This window comes from Dipodomys merriami, unplaced genomic scaffold (genome assembly GCF_024711535.1).
Source record: "Dipodomys merriami isolate MVZ:Mamm:240054 unplaced genomic scaffold, mDipMer1.0.p SCAF_32, whole genome shotgun sequence".
NCBI classification, from domain to species: Eukaryota; Metazoa; Chordata; class Mammalia; order Rodentia; family Heteromyidae; genus Dipodomys; species Dipodomys merriami.
Window position 1 is genome coordinate 10,115,521 of NW_027204715.1, and position 16,418 is coordinate 10,131,938.

The following is a 16,418-nucleotide window of genomic DNA, read 5'->3' on the forward strand; positions in this document are numbered from 1 at the left end:
GACGCAAATAACTCTCACAGAATTAGAAGGGAGACTGGTTCTGAAGAGAACAGGACATCAGGAGTGATGTTTCTTTGTGAGTCTTATCATGATTCCATTCCACTTTTTTATGCATACAATTTCCACCATGCTGAGTCACACATTTTCCTAAGCAACTATTTTTTCCATAGGTTCGTTGTCCTCATCTTTTAAAATAAAATGGCACATAGGCAACCCCAAGATGGCGTCTTGTGAAATTGTTGGCATTTCCAACGGACACCTCATTTTCAAGTGAGCAATTTTTCTCTAGCACTACTTAAGTATCTACTACATTTTGAGTAAATGCTACTAAATGGAGGTTGTTTTTAATTTTTTTAATAAGTTTTTTAATTGTGAAAATACAACACAGAGGGGTTACAGTTAGCAAGGTAATGAGTACATTTCTTATCAAACATTGTTGCCTCCTCCTTTGTTTTTCCCCTACCATCCCTTCCCTCCCACCTCCACAACTACATCCCCCACTGCCAAAGTTGTAAAGTTGGTTTTTCGACATAGCGTCTTGTACATCTCATTGTTACAATGGGTTCATCTGTATCCCTATTTAAACAATTTATTTTTTCCCTTCCCCTCCCCAAATTACACCAACATCAAATACACTGAAAACAGAGTTTATACCGTGGGGGAGGGACATAACAAACAATAAAAAAATCACCTTATAAATATGTTAGAAACAATAGCAAGAAAGAAAAAAACCACTTGTGTCCTTATCTTGGGGTTCATTTCGGCTAACATCATCTTATCTGGCCTTTTCTGCTAGTCTCAGACATATACTAGTTTTGATCATATTTTATATCAGTAGTTCTCTGCTATGAATATTTCTGTGCTTTATAATTTTAAATCTGAAACTGAATTTACAATAGGTATTCACAATAAACTTGTATGTTACCTTCGACAGAATGAAGTTCTAAAAACCTACTTACTAAAAACTTACTAAGAAGCAGATGATTCTTCCTCCATTATTTTATTGTTTGATTGTTTGTTTATTCCAGTACTGGAGCTTGAACTCAGAGCCTTGAACTCTCACATGGCATTTTTACTACCCCTGATACTATACCACTTGAGCCACACCTTAACTTCTAGCTTTTTTCTACCTTCCCCAACTTTTTTTGAATACAATTTTTATTTTCCATTTCACATGTTGATGCTGTTGTCATAATATGTTATTTCCTTTAACTTTCTATGCAGTTCTGCTAATGGAGCAAACATACAGAGAGCTTCATTTTACTATCTGTATGTGTGGGAAACGGCTTGGAACTAAAAATAAGCATAATGAATTCAGCAGGAAATTGATTGACTTTCACAGCAAGAAGCACAAGCTAAGTTGGTAATTTTAGACATAGTATTTCTAAAATAACCTCTAACTTTGGCCACATATATTCATAATTCTTGAATAGATGATATGTTTTGTAGATTTTATGAGGTTAGAAAACTTTTAGAGTGGAGACCAGAAGCTAAATGATAATAAGTAAGTGTTCATTTAGTAAGGTGTAAACCCTGTAGTTCAAAATTGAGGGATTAGAATTTTTTTTTTTTTTTTTTTTTTGTCGGTCGTGGGGCTTGAACTCTGGGCCTGGGTGCTATCCCTCAGCTCTTCAGCTCAAGGCGAGCGCTCTACCACTTGAGCTACAGTGCCACTTCCGGTTTTCTGGTGGTTTATTGAAGATAGGAGTCTCATGGTCTCTCCTGCCCGGGCTGGCTTTGAACCGTGATCCTCAGATCTCAGCCTCCTGAGTAGCTAGGATTACAGGCGTGAGCCACCAGCGCCCGGCAGAATTTTATTTTTATAAAGAGAATTTTATGAAGTGGGAGTGGAGTTTAGTGTTAGAGGGCGTGTTTAGAATATGCAGTGTCCTGGATTTAATTCCTATTACTGGCTGATGATGATGATGATGATGATTGATGATGATGATGGGGTGGTGGTAGTGATGGTGAGAGCAATAACAATCATTTAACATCCAATTATGTGAAAAATTATCTCAGTCTACTTTTGAAAACATTAATATACTAAAGACAGATTAAAAATAAAACACAAGTGTATTTCCTCCAGAACACAAAGGTACGAAGACAATCCACGTTGTAGACTGAATCTAAACAAGGCCATACTCAGTGATTGGGTGTTCATGGATTGAGCCTTCACAGCGGGCACTTGGGTTGCATATACTCTCTCCCTCAGTGTCCTGGATTTCTGCTCCTCCTCCTTTTCCTATTGCTTTCATGTGAGTATTCAGGTGAGATGTCAGCATTCTGAGAAAATTCCTTGGGATCAAAATGTTCTTTTCTGAAATCATTTGTGTGGAAATTTAGGACTCAACATAGGATTGGGAAAGGATTTCGGCAAAGGACCAGGATGCCAAGCTCCATGTGGTAATGGTAAATTTCAGAATTAAACACCAGTTCTGTAAATGATCCCATCTTCTGATGGAAGTGTCCAAAGTCAAGACCCACTGCATTTCTTCTGTTTTTGTCCCTGCTTTAGAGTTAATTGCACTGGAGACTATGTGTGTTTTTATTTATTTATTTTTAAATCCAGAATGCTCTATGACATTTGGCAGTACAACATATGAAACTACTTAACATACTTGGTGAGTGAAATCACATGTCTGAAATGTGGTGTAAGTTACTGGAGCCCTCAAAGGGCAGGGCTCGGGTTTCGTTTAGTTGCTCTCTTTTGCTTCACCTAGTTGTCTCTGAACCTCAAGTATTCTTTTTTGTGTTTTTTGTTTGTTTGTTTGTTTTCTCTCACTCTTGAATCCCTGTAGTGACCTTAGGCATAAAGCAGACTCTGATGCCTACAGAATTCATTCACATTTGGTAGGGTGAACTAGATTTAAAAAGTAGTTAATTATTTTCTGGTTTAAATGGTTCAAAGCAATCATGGGACTTGAACTTGCTGCCCTATCCTCTGGTTTTATGCCCTCATGAGTCTCTATGATTTGAAGTAGAATTTCACTGAATTAATACACATTTATTTGTCTAGCTAAGTTTTGGCACAAAATCTATGGATATGTACGGGAACTTCTGTCTTAGAGACTAAATATAGTACACTGGTGTGAAGATAACTGTATTTATTTGAAGGGGAAACCACACCTGTCTTGTGCTTCTCCGTGAGAGCAGCTTGTAGAACAGTGTTCTCACAGTTGCTCGATGAATGATTGACATAATAAGAACTGGCCTTCAAGAACTTTTCAGTCTAGTTTGTTAGGTCCTATAAAATGTTCAAGAATAGTAACACTTTGGCATTATAATGCAAAATTGTAACAAGACAGTCTTATTTCAATTGTTAAAGTAATGATGTAAACTACTGCTCTTAGCATAAACCATTCCCCGATAGGCTTTGACATGGTTGGACACTGACTGATTGAAAACATGCATCCATCTTGGGGTACCTTTACGTTCCAAACTGCTATTGTTAGGACCTAATAGAATTAAGTATATATAGTTTTCTTTAACCCAAACTGTACTAACCATTTAAAAAATACATGAATAATTGAGTATTTCATTTGTGAATATGAAAATAGAACGATGAAAAATGTAGAAATTGTTTTAGAAGAGGGTGGTAAGGGAGAATGATACACCACATATATGTATGAAATGTTAACTAATATGTGCCAAGATAAATCTCTTTAAATGTACACATAAAAATAGCCCTAGGCCATTGGTTCTTTATTCTAAAATCACTTGTGTCACATAAACTGTTATTAAATATGTTTTTAAAGTAAATGGTAATCACTACATATTAGTTTTTAAAGCGTTTTAACATTTTTTTCTTCAGCATGGTTTCATGATGGTTCTGGGACTTGAACTCAGGGCCTAGGTGCTGTCCCTCAGCTTTTTCACTCAAGGCTTACACTTTATCACTTGAGACACAGTTTGGCCTTTTGGTGGTTAGAGTCTTTTCTGCTCAGACTGGCTTCAAACTGTGATCCTCACAATTCAGTCTGAGCCACGCCCAGCGTAAAAGTTTTAAAATGGTAGTGAAAGTAATAGGAAACCACTCGAACAACTCCAGAGACATAGTAGTAATGGCTGGAAGAACATTACCATCGCAGAGAAGTGTAAATCTTGAGGCTTTATGGAAGTATAGAACTCAGCCACTAAGACAGCGCTTCCACCTTGGGACAAAGCAGGACAAAAGTTCTGAAGGGCGTTAACAATGAAGAGAGGAGATCCAAGGTGTAGAGAAATCATTGTATGTACAGGAATATTGCTCAGCAGTTGCCTTAACAATTCTTCAAAGGGTTGACAAAAATCCTGACTAACCTTTAGCTTATACTTCCTCTGCTTCTTCTATGCCCTCATTTGTTTGTCTTTTAATGGTTTTCCATGCAGTTTTTCTAGTATTATAAACATATTTTCTTATTTTTTTCATTGTTTTTGAGTGTTGTAGTTCCTTACAGTTATCTTCAAGTTTTTACTTTTGACTTGTTCCACTCTATTAGCAGCTATTTTTTAATACCTTGGAATTCATTCAGGTATTTATACACATCCTCTTTAATTTCTTTAATCATTCTTATCATCATTCCTCTGACAATCTTTTAGATTTCATACAGTTTTATATTGTTAAACTCCTTTATTTAGAATTGTTGGGTTTTAGTGAAGACAAGTTTCCTTGATTATTTTTTACTGTGACCTGCGTTTCTGTACTGGGATTCATTCATGCAGCTATGAACAAGTGTTTCATGCATGCATCTACGACCAAGTGTTTCATTGTAGGTTTTTCTTTTCCTTTGTCCTTTCAGTTGAAGGACTCACAGTACTTGCTCTGAAGAATAGGAAGTGGCTAGTTTGTGGTATCTTTTCCTACCACAGTCAGCATGGCTCAGTAAGCAAATATTTGACCCTTGCATTCAAAAGACTTCCCTCAACTCCACAAGAAAGAGATTAGCTGCAAAACTAGTCACAATTGATTGATATGCCCATTATAGAATATAGTAATTACTAATTGGGAACAATCACTACCACAGCTCTAGTGTCTTTAGGAAACAAATGAAGGAAGATTACACTTCATGAACTAGGAAGGCACTAGTTATGAGAGTAGTAGTTGAAAGAATTTAGGAGGGATGAGGATAATGAATAGTACAACATTTATCATCTAATTAGGATGGAAGTGAAAATGAGTGAACAGAGGTAGGTAATAAGATGGAAAAGATGTAGCTAAAAGTACAGTGAGAAAGGAATAGACAGGTGTCATTTAAAAACTGGACTGGCAATCCAAGAACTTGCCAAAATAATGGCAATTAAGGATTCATAGAAGTAGGTATGGCGGGAGACCTTAACCTGATTGTGGATAGAAGGCAAATAGAAACTGAGCAAGCAATAGGAGAGAGTGAATAAACGGTTAAAACTGAACATTAAGAAGTGGCACTGTGGAACATATATAATGCCTGCAAGAAGAAAGAAAAAGAAATGAGAAATAATAATAGTAAAAGAAAAAGGGAAAGAGAAGAGAAAAGAAGAAGAATATCCCAAGCAGACATAAAGGAATGGGGTTCAAAGGGGAGATGAAAATGTGGAGGGAGGTGATGCAGATCAACACGCGTCATATACATAAACTGCTTTGTTAAGTGGTGAAACAAGCTAATACCTACCCTCCGGAATGAAGGTAAGTGAGAGAAGGGGCGGGTTGGGGGAATGGCTGAGAATGTTGACAGGGGTGGCCTTGATCAAGATGCCCTGTCTTCATAAACTGCTTTGTTGAATGACACCTCCTTTGTACAACTGCTTCAAGATGCTAAAATAAAATGATTAAAAGGATAGAAACAAAAAATAGTCAATATTTTTGTTGTTCCTGGAGAAAAAGGTGGCTTCCTCCCTTCCTCAGGCAGTTTTTCAGATTCACAGGAGGCCAGTGGAGGTCATCTGGTTTGGAGATACAGCTCAGTGGAAGGGTGGCTCACTGGGGCCAAGGCCCCAGTATAGGGAAATGGACTTAAATGGACACTTCTAAGTTCCCATGCTGGCGTTCAGTGGCTGGGATACCAACTTCCTCATCTTTAGTTCTCCTCCCCTTTCCACCTGTGACAAACTCCAAGTCTCCTGGTATCAGCCAGCTCACAGGTACTTCTCTCTCCACTCACACAGTTCCCAAGTCAGTGCTGCGTGCTGGATCCCCAAGCTTGCTGACATACTATGTATCCCCCATTAGGTAAGTGGAAAGTGCTCCAAGATGTACGTGGGTCCGGTGACAGGACTTTTCTGTGTCAGGTCAGCCTTCTAACTCGCTGTTCCATGGTTGGTCGGTCTCTGTGGCAGAGCCCCAGTCTGGCATAGGGATAACCTAGCTCTTTGCTGCTCCTGTTCTCCCCGTTTGCCCCCAGAATGCACAAACTCTGCACGGTGCCCCTTCTTCAGCCACCTGCCCTGTTGGCACATGTGATGCTGCTTCTGCTACACTCCCAGCCTTGGTTTCCACAGTTCCTCTGGATGGAATTGGCTTGGAGAATATTGGCTCCATGTGATGTCCTGTTGGGTGACGCGAGGCTGTGAATTGTTACTCACCTGCCAACTTGCTCCATGCTTGGTTTTTGTCCTCAAGTTGCCTTGTCTCTACCCTGTTTCCACGCACCGCCCCCCCACCTGCTGTAAGACATTTCTTTTAAAACAAGATCCATCTACAAAGATCGTTTTGAGGATTTTTCTGTAACTATGTTGACTTATAGATTGCAGATCTCTTAATTGTTCATGCCTGAAAGTATAATTGGCTAATAATCATCCTCATAGAATTTTCCTGTTTCCAGATCCCAAAACCATTAAAAGCAATTTTTGTACATATTAACTTGAATAGTTTTAAGAGTGGCTTGACCTTTAAGGTATATGTTTATTGCTATAATCATTGTAAATAATTGCAACTTAATAAGTGCTACATTTTACAAAACAAGGCAGTTTTTTTAAATCATATTTACTGGATACTTAATTCTGTAAATACATGGCATTTTAGATATCTCTCTCTCTCTCTCTCTCTCTCTCTCTCTCTCTCTCTCTCTCTCTCTCTCTCTCTCTCTCTCTCTCTCTCTCTCTCTCTCTCTCTCTCTCTCTCTCTTTTTGTCTCTCTGTTGTTTTGGTGGTGATGGGCTTGAACTCAGGGCCTGGCTACTGTCTCTAACCTTTTTTGCTCAAAGCTAACATTTGTGTCACAACTCCACTTCCAGTTTTTATCTGGTCAACTGGAGATAAGAATTTCACAGACTTTCCTGACCTGCCTGGCTTTGAACTGTGATCCTCAGATCTCAGCCTCCTGAGTAGCTAGGATTACAGGTTTTAGTGACCATTCCCTGGCAGGATCTCTCATTTTTTAATACAGAAACTTTAAAGTTGTATAAAATAAAGAATATCAATCTATATTTTTAACTGGCTGCATTAAGGTTCACACACATTCATCACACTTTTGTCTGTGCAAGGAGATGTGTTTGGTCTGCAGCTGTACAAAAGCATCCAAGACAGAGAAAGATAATGGTCTTTTGCATTTTCAAGATGCAGCAGGAACATTATTAAGAATAAGAAATCTGATTTTTCTTTGGAATAAAGGAAGCATAAAGCTCTGAAAGTCTGCAATGAGCTAATGGAGTTCTGTGAAATGTTGTTACAGAGAGATTAAACCGTCATGAGGAGGCTGGGATGAGCCATCATTTTCTAGAACATCAACACTTTAATCTACTGGTGGATCTGTGAAAAATTGTTCTCAACTAGGGTTAGAGATGTGTCTCAGGGCAAGATCTCCAGTGCGTGTGATCCCCAGCACTGAAAAAGGAAAAAGAAATACAAAAACATTTTCAAAAATATCCTTTGCCCAGAACAGTGACAGGGTGAGTGTCAGTAGGTCAGCAATATAATCTATTGGCATGGGTTTTACCACTCTTCTCTCATGTAGGTCTGTGTGTCTTGTATGGTGTTGAGAGTCCAGAGAAGGCTGATTGGCCAGTCTGCCCATGTTCTAAGATGCGGTCATTCATTATGCTTTAGCATGGACCTCTTTCTGGTGGCCACTCCCATCTTTGGGTAGTGATTTCTTCGTGCTCTTTTTTCCCCTCATGGTTCCATACTCCTCCTCCGACAACATCATTATTCCTGCTGAGGTTAAGTTTCCCCAGGTAAAAGCAGGCCCTGCTTTACCCTTGAGGTGGTGTCTTAACACACGTGGACAAGTCAACTGCACCAAATAGTCAAGCACCAATGATAAAAGTTTTTTAGGTGGCAGGAAAGCAAGGTGCATTCTCTAGGGATGGGCTGTCACCTCCTTTGGTAATACTTAGCTTGCCAGTGGTGAGGACATCTCAAATCACAACAAGGTTTCAGAGGCCTCTGGGCACACCTTGTTCTTCACAGAGTATCTTGATATAGCCAGTGTGGAAATGTGCCACCAGCTAACATCAAGGTGGGGCTTTGTACCTGCTTGTACCCTTGGCCTTCCCACCATTTGTCCCTGACCATCTTCATCTTCTTTTCCCTTCCCTACCCCCTTTTTAATTGGCTTAGATACAGGGAGGGGATTGCATTATTACATCCCCACCCATGTTTACATTTTCAATCTCACTCCATCACAGTCTGCCACATTACCTCCTTAAACTAGCACCCCTAACAGGTTTTCTTGTTTCATTTCCATCGTGGCAAATAATGGATTTTGATAGTATTCAACCTCCTTTTCTTTCTTTGTTTTTTTTTTCTGTTCATCTCTAAAAAATCCTCTTTCTCTTCTTTTTACCACATTTTCTTGTCCTCCTCATGAAGTGGCTGATCACAGGATCACCCTTACAACTAGGTTGGTTTTATGTTATTTATTATCACATATTCATTAGGCAAAACTGGCTTCATTGTTCTTGCATATAATGTATTTTGAGCCTCTCTACCTCCTCTCTTACTCTTTATACTATTTCCTATATTTTCTATATTCTTTGCTGTTTTTTTTTTCAACAATTAGTGTGCTTCATGCTTTGGTTTTCATACAAGTGCACAGCCTTCTTTGATCAGATGCATCTTCAATGACAAACATGGAAGATTTATGTCTTACAAAATCGGCAAAGTTCTTCTCCTTACCCCTCTCTCTCCGTTCTTGATCCGTTCTTCACTGCTGGGTTGAGGTTGGACCCTGGATGGCTTCCTGCTACCCATGTTTCTAGTCAGAGAGAAATCTGAGTTTGTGAGATGACTCCCAGGGTGGGTAATTCTTTCCCACTGTTCTCCATGCAGTGCCGTGGCTGTCTGAGTACTCACATGTTTAGGGATGGAAAGGAATCTGGCCTCTCACCCGGTTCCCATTTCTCAGCTAATGAGACAGAGGCACACAACTGTTAAACAAGAAAGTTTGTCTCCAAACAAAAGCCAGATGTGCCAGATCTTCGCAGGTGTAAAGTGTAACCTTGACCTAATGTTCCCAGCTCATTACAGTCTAGCATTCCTGTCCCTTTACTTGAACAAGCGGGCCATCCAATACGTTTTCAGTTACTGCAGAGAGTCTAATATGCAAGTTGCTGAAGCTGGGTGCTGACATTCACTTGCTGGTGCCAAGCACCACCAGGCCTATCATCTCTATGCTGAAGAATTCAGTTCCCTGGTTAATGTTTGCTTCAGGAAGCAAACAGTTATCAGATTGCTGAGCCATTTGTAAATCTCCAGGACATTATTTTCAGAAGAAAAGAAATCAAATATTTTTTTCCTCACTTTCCTTTAAAGGGAGCAGGGCCAATAATCCAATGTACTCTTACTCTCAGCCTGTTTTGCATGAATTCTCCAAGTTACATCTTTCTCTTTGGGATTTTGTTTATGTGTGCTCAAACCAAAAGTGCATGTTAAGAAAAGTTTATGGAATATAAAATTTTTTCAGTGCTTAATAACACAGTATTGGAATATTTGAATATGGCCAAAGCAACATCAATAATGTAATGTGCTGTTAGGCTTTTGGCAAGGGGATTTCGATTGGGAATTGTCCCAGATTATGTTTTGTCACATAGTTGCTCATAGATTCAAATGGTAAGTCTCCTGGAATCCTATTTTCAAGGCACTGTGTGTCTCTGGACACTGTTGAGTTGCTTTGTAGTGAATGCTCTGCTCGGGAATGTGTTCCAAATGGCGCACCTGCTCTCTGTAAGATGTAGAGGCCAAAGTTTGACACATCCCCGGGGACACATAGGAGTTACAAGGAAGTTACAGTGATGTTGGGAAGTTAACACATTACAGTGTGGTCCCAAACCCGTCCTTGAAAACGCAAATCCTTCCCCTATCCTTTCAAAATAGCTTTGGGATTGAGCCATTATTGTGCCTGCTGCTGCCCTTCTGGCCTTCAACACCATCAACTCTTAGTGTGGGAGTATTGCCACCACTTTCTGTTTGTTTGTATTACTGTAACAAAATACCTGAGGCTAGGTCATTTATTAAAAACCTAAGTTTGTTTTCTTACTCTTCTGGAGTCTGGGGAATCCAGCATCAGGGTCCTGGTAGATTCGGTGGCTGGTGAGGACCCAGATCCTCCTATGATGCCTTTTTCCTGTGCCCTCTCCTAACGGATGGCCAAAGGACAGAAAGGGAATGAATGCTGTCCTCCTATGCCAGCAGGTGTGGAGGGGCAAAGGGGGACCTTTTGGGTGTGTTCCAACATGTGGATTTGGGGGACAGGCACTGAAGCATTGCCCTTTTGAGTTGGTGTCCTGTTCCTCCCCTTCCTCCCTTTAGCCTGTCCTTAACATAGCAACTAAGAAACTCTGGTTTAAGAAGAATGAGCCCGATCTTACCCATCCTCTGTGGGAACTAATAGGGCCTCCTCAGCTCAGGCAGGACTTTACTTCCATGTGATTGAGCCACGCCCACCCTCAGCCATTTCTGTCAGGGATGGCCAGCTTTCCTCTCCTCCTTGCTCCTCATGTAGCACTCAGGGCAAGCTTCCACATCAGGACCTTTTTGCATTTGCAAACTGCTCCGCCTAGAATCCCACTCCCCTGACCCACTCCATCCCTCACCTACTTAGCTCTTTACTCATGGTAAAATTTTCTCAAATACCTATCAACCTACGAAGCATTGATATCTTATTTCTTCTCTTTTGCCCAGTAGAAGTTAAGTCCCATAAAGGCTTGTTTTGGGGACCTGCTTGCTTGTCTGCCTGCCTGCCATTCTTCCTTCCTTCCTTCCTTCCTTCCTTCCTTCCTTCCTTCCTTCCTTCCTTCCTTCCTTCCTTCTCACTCCCTCCCTCCTTCTTCCTTCCCTCCTTCCCTCCCTCCCTCTGTGTTAATAAACATATTGAGTTGTTATTAGATTTTAGCGGTGTAATCACATTACTAGTTGTAAATTGTGTCCTCCATAGAGTATATAGGCTGATGTATTTACCTAAGCATTCAGACCAAGACACTACAATGCACATAGGCATGGTTGTGTGTATAAATACACAGCTGGCGTATAAACATGCTACACTCATGGGTTCTGTAGCCACATAGTCAACCAACCACAAATCTAAAACATTAAAATATTGCAGCTGAACATGCATAGACTGTTTAAAAATTCTTGTCATTATTCCCTCTGCAATAAAGGAGGGCTATATTATAGAGTAGAGAGCAATGGTTTGTGTATACCTTAATATATCACATTAGGCAGTGTAAATCACCTAGGGATGACTAAAGTTACGTCAGAAACTGTGCCTTAAACATAACCAAACACTACTCCATTTTATATAAAGAACCTAAGCATTCAGTGATTTTGGTATCTGTGAGAAGAGAGACGTGAAGAGTAATTAAAAATCCTTCAAATACCAAAACAACTTTATATGCAAATGACAGTGATAGAATAAAGTCAATATTAATGATTGATAACTCTTAAACATAACTAACTGTTCATTGTAGTATTCTTGTAGGGTGTTTGGTTTACAATAGATTTGGTACTTGTTAAAGTATAAAAGTAGGGAAGAAAAATGGCAACAAATCTCAAATCTTTCCTTTTGACTTTTGTCCACACAAAAGTCAAATATTAGTTAAGGTTAAGATAAACTGGGGTAGAAAATCTCCAAAGTGCTAAAATAAATCAATCTGCTCCATACTGTTGTAAGCTTTTTTTTTTTTTTTTTTTTTTTGGTTGGTCATGGGGCTTGAACTCTGGGCCTGGCGGCTGTCTCTGAACTCTTCAGGTCAAGGCGAGCACTCTACCACTTGAGCCATAGCACCAGTTCCTGTTGTTAGATTTAGACATTTCGCTCCTCTTGGTAAAAGGGCAGTTGAAGACTCACTAAATAAATGTGTCTTCATATATAGTTGGCCCTTTAAAGGCTACCTTGGGCCTGTAAATAAGCCAGCAAATACTAGGGCATAGTCAGGCATGTATGCCTTGTGATCATCACAAGTTTTTGATTTGGAAATATTTCCTAGTTTGGGAGTTATTACTTTCAGCTGTAATAACAGCAGACTGTTCCACTAAGGGAAAAAATACATGATATTTAAAATAACTACCATCAGAACAATTTTTCAGTGTTGAGAAAACATAAATGGTCCTTTTCTCCTCTTTCAATGGTAAAATCTTTTGAAGGTTTCCTGAATGTGAATTCAGAGAGACAAAATTTTGAATTGACCAAGGCATGACATAAAAGAAAAGGCTAATTACGAAGGCCTTCACCAACCATTTTATTGGCTCCTTTTATTTGTGGCCTTCACCCAAGGAAAGTCCTCACTCTACAGCCTTTTGGCTGTAGTTTCCCACAGCAGATTTTGCCAGCGAACATCATACAGAAGGGAGTCAGCCATAAGCTCAGAGGATGTCATTGCTTCCTAGGAACTTACTCAAACCAGCGTGTTCTTAGCAGCATGGTTGACTTTATGGGTCTCAGGACACTCGTTTTAGAATCCACACACTTCTCGAGGGAGGAGGGAAAGGTTTGAAGGCAGCTCATGTTGTGATGGAATTTCACACCCTCATTTTTTTCTTCTCCTTGGGAAAACAATAACAACCAGTCCAGGCTTTATGCTTGAGATTTCCTTTAGATTTATAGGATAAATCCTCTTCATGGAAAATTAAATAATTGTTCTGTTGTCATTCTACATCACAATTTCAGTTTTTGCTGACAAACATATCAGGAACTATAATGAATATCATTTATTGAGTTTCCAACACCATGCTAAAGATTATCTCATTTCAACTCAAAAGGGTTTGTTTTTTTTTTCAAAGCAGTTATTATTAAGATATTTTATAGAGAAGGAAAGTTTAAAGCTCAGCTAGCAACGGTGGTAGTCTGGTAATAAAGTCTTGTTCCTAGCATTATATAACAGTGCCTGCTGCAAATTACCAACACTGGACTTCTTTATTTCAGCATCCATTTAATAAGAATCTTGATAAGAAGCCCTCAGAAACAAATAGATGAGAACAAATTCATTTTTCTAACAGCCAGTCCTTCTGTTCCTTTATGAGTGTGTTTCACTTTCTAAAGTGTTTTGTAAAAAATTTTATTGTTAAGATTAAGTATAAAGCCAGGTGCTGGCGGCTCATGCCTGTAATCCTACTCAGAAGGCTGAGATCTGAGGATCGCTGTTCAAAGCTAGCCCACGCAGGAAAGTCCATGAGATTCTTATCTGCAATTAACCACTAGAAAACCAGAAGTGGCTTTGTGGCTCAAGTGGTAAAGTGCTCTCCTTGAGCTGAGGAGGTGAAGGGCAGAGCCCAGGCCCAGAGTTCAAGCCCCATTACTGACCAAAAAAAAAAATTACAGAGGGTTTACAATTACGTAATTCCGGTGTTCAGCACATTTTTTTTAACAGTATCACCTCTTACCTCATTTTCTCAGTTTTATTTTCCCACCTGAACTAAAATCTTATATGAGCAGGAATTAATTTTTCTATAAAAATCTATATGGCCAAGAAATAGAAATACCGGATATTCTTTAGCAATGATTAATGTGCAGCTTAGCATGCCTTGATTTAGATGTAAGCTCGTGCAATACTTCAGCTGTGTGCTCAAAAGAACCACATGGGAGAAAACAGAGACCAACAAGATTCTGAAGTGAAAAAAACTGATGAAAGAGAGTTAGTTACCTCTCAAAGGTCACAAGACTTAGTGGATGAGAATTTGCTGTCTGTTGAGTATCAGAATGCTTCCTTTTTTTGTCAGTTGTAGGGCTTGAACTCAGGACCTGGGTCTCAGGGCCTAGAGTCTCATGGACTTTCCTTCCCTGCCTGGTTTTGAACCACAATCCTCATATCTTAGCCTCCTGAGTAGCTAGGGTTATAGGCAAGAGCCACCAGTGCCTGGTATAACATGCCACTTCTTACTCTTTAAACCACAGGACACCAGTTCTGTGTCAGGCATTGGCTATGTGCTAAAGTCATTCAAAGGAAGAGTCACAATTGCCTGCATAAATAAATTTGCAGTCTTGGTTGAATTAATAAATTTGCAGTCTTGGTTGAATTATGCTGCATATAAATAGGATATTAGCCATTAATCACAATATAGACATTAAACCAGTCAGTTATTAGCAATCATGGCCATCAGCATTATCTCCCACGCATACTAATAAAGAACCCACATTCTGGACACCCCCCCCAGGATATTTTCGTTGTCATCTTCCTTTGGGTTTTCTCTGAAAACATTATTCAAAGGATCATATGGAAAAATACATTGCAAAGAAGATTGTGGGTAAATTATAGAACAAATTAGAAAATTCTACATTGAAAGCATTATGTTTTAATTATATTTACTTTGAGTGATTTAGTAATTGCTATGGCTTTTCGCCATTCTTAAAATGTCCTTATCAAATAATATCATGCCTGAGAAAATAATCAAATTCAATTGTAAGCACTTGGAATAATGTATTTATCATAAATATTGAAAAACCATTTAATAGTTCATTAAAACACCATGGGGTAAATCATGTCTGATTTTACATGTATACCTGGCTACTTTCATTTGTCTCTCCTACTTCATAAATTCTAACATGTTCAGTATATTAATGTGCTGGCCAACAATAGTTCTCCTAATAAGGCCCACCATTTTGAATATGAACTGTTTAGCTTTGGAAAAATGGCATCACCTGCTGTCTTTGGTATCTAACTGCTTCGTTTCAAACTGGTGTACTGGAAAGACTTTAATACTATGATATTATACTGTAATATTATAATACCATAAGAATGTAATATTATGATAACCATAATACTCAAATATATAATAACATTACACGTTACACTACAAGTTTGATGCTTCACAATGTAAATATTTGTTAAAGGCAATGATGTGACAGGTGAGAAATAATATTTACTTTAAAATATAAGGCATATTTAATGTTTGTAACACTTAAGTATAATGTATTTCTTCTTTTATTGTGTAAAATTCCCCACTGAATGATATCTGTCCTTAACTCATGTATATTTTACTATTTAAAACTCCAATCTTAAATATAAATATAAAATTATATATAATAAACTGTATATAATACTTTTAGCATTTATAGAGAGAAAATTTAACAGTTTGATAGATCTTGAAGCTCAATATTGTATGATAGAGATTAAGTGGGTTTTTCTATGTTTTAGCTGTGACTGAGATTAAAAATTGTTTTAGTGTAAAAATCTGTGCTGTAAAATGAAAATTCCCTCTAAATTCCTTTAATCTATGACATTAGGAAATCTCAAGCATGCAGAACTTTGCAGAATTAAACCCCAGCAAAACCCATTCCTAAAAGCAGAGCAAACATATATGAGGAGGTAAAGGAAAAGATGAATCACTGCACGTTTGATCTTGTTATTTGTACCTCAAATGGTATTTTTCATATTTCAAACCTTTCAGGGTCCCTCTTTCCCTCTATCCTTTTCCTGCATGCACTTCTACTTCATCCACTACTGTTTGGCTCATCCCTACACAGTAATGCACTGGTACACACTCGCCAACTTTGCAGAAGCAAACCTTCCTTACCCCTCCAGACTCTGCCTTTCCACCATGCCGTTCCTCAGCAACCCTTCGCAGTTACGCTTATCCAAACATTTTCTTTTCATATTGCCTTCATTTCCTCACCTCCCATATTGTTGTCTGTTGTTTCAGTCGGTAGCCAGGCAGTAATGATTTCCCTAACGTAATTCTCCGCTTTGATAAGGTTATTGTTTAAGCAAGATTGACTTGTGCAGTTTGTATTTTAGCTCATGAAATCACTCAGCATTTAATTTTTAAAATCTTTCTATTATCTTGAACTACTTTATAAAGGAGGTGCCCTATAGCAAATCAGTTTATAAATGCAATGTGTCTTGATCAGTGACAAACCTTCACTATTCTCACCTCCCTTTCACCTACCCCCTTCCCTTACTTTCTTTAATTTAGTGGTATCTACAATGAATTCTTGATTGTATTCTCTCCCCTTTCCCTCCTTCAGCTGTCTACTCCTCTCTGCTTGGTTCCACCCACTCTTGATGTATCGATTTCCCAGTGTTGATTTTTGT

General features: G+C 38.8%; 1 protein-coding gene across 3 annotated transcripts in view; it reads left to right on the forward strand.

Annotated features, from left to right (window-relative positions):
* The window catches only part of Fbxl7 (F-box and leucine rich repeat protein 7), a 351,598-nt gene that overhangs the window by 175,856 nt on the left and 159,324 nt on the right, over nt 1–16,418 (forward strand). The window contains exon 1 of one of the 3 annotated variants that reach the window (XM_070042076.1): nt 6,077–6,184. The exons of the other annotated variants lie outside the window; for them this stretch is intronic. Coding sequence (XP_069898177.1) covers nt 6,169–6,184 — 16 coding nt within the window. The 5' untranslated portion in view covers nt 6,077–6,168. Of the gene's footprint in view, nt 1–6,076; nt 6,185–16,418 lie in introns of those variants that run through there. 3 annotated transcript variants of the gene reach the window in all.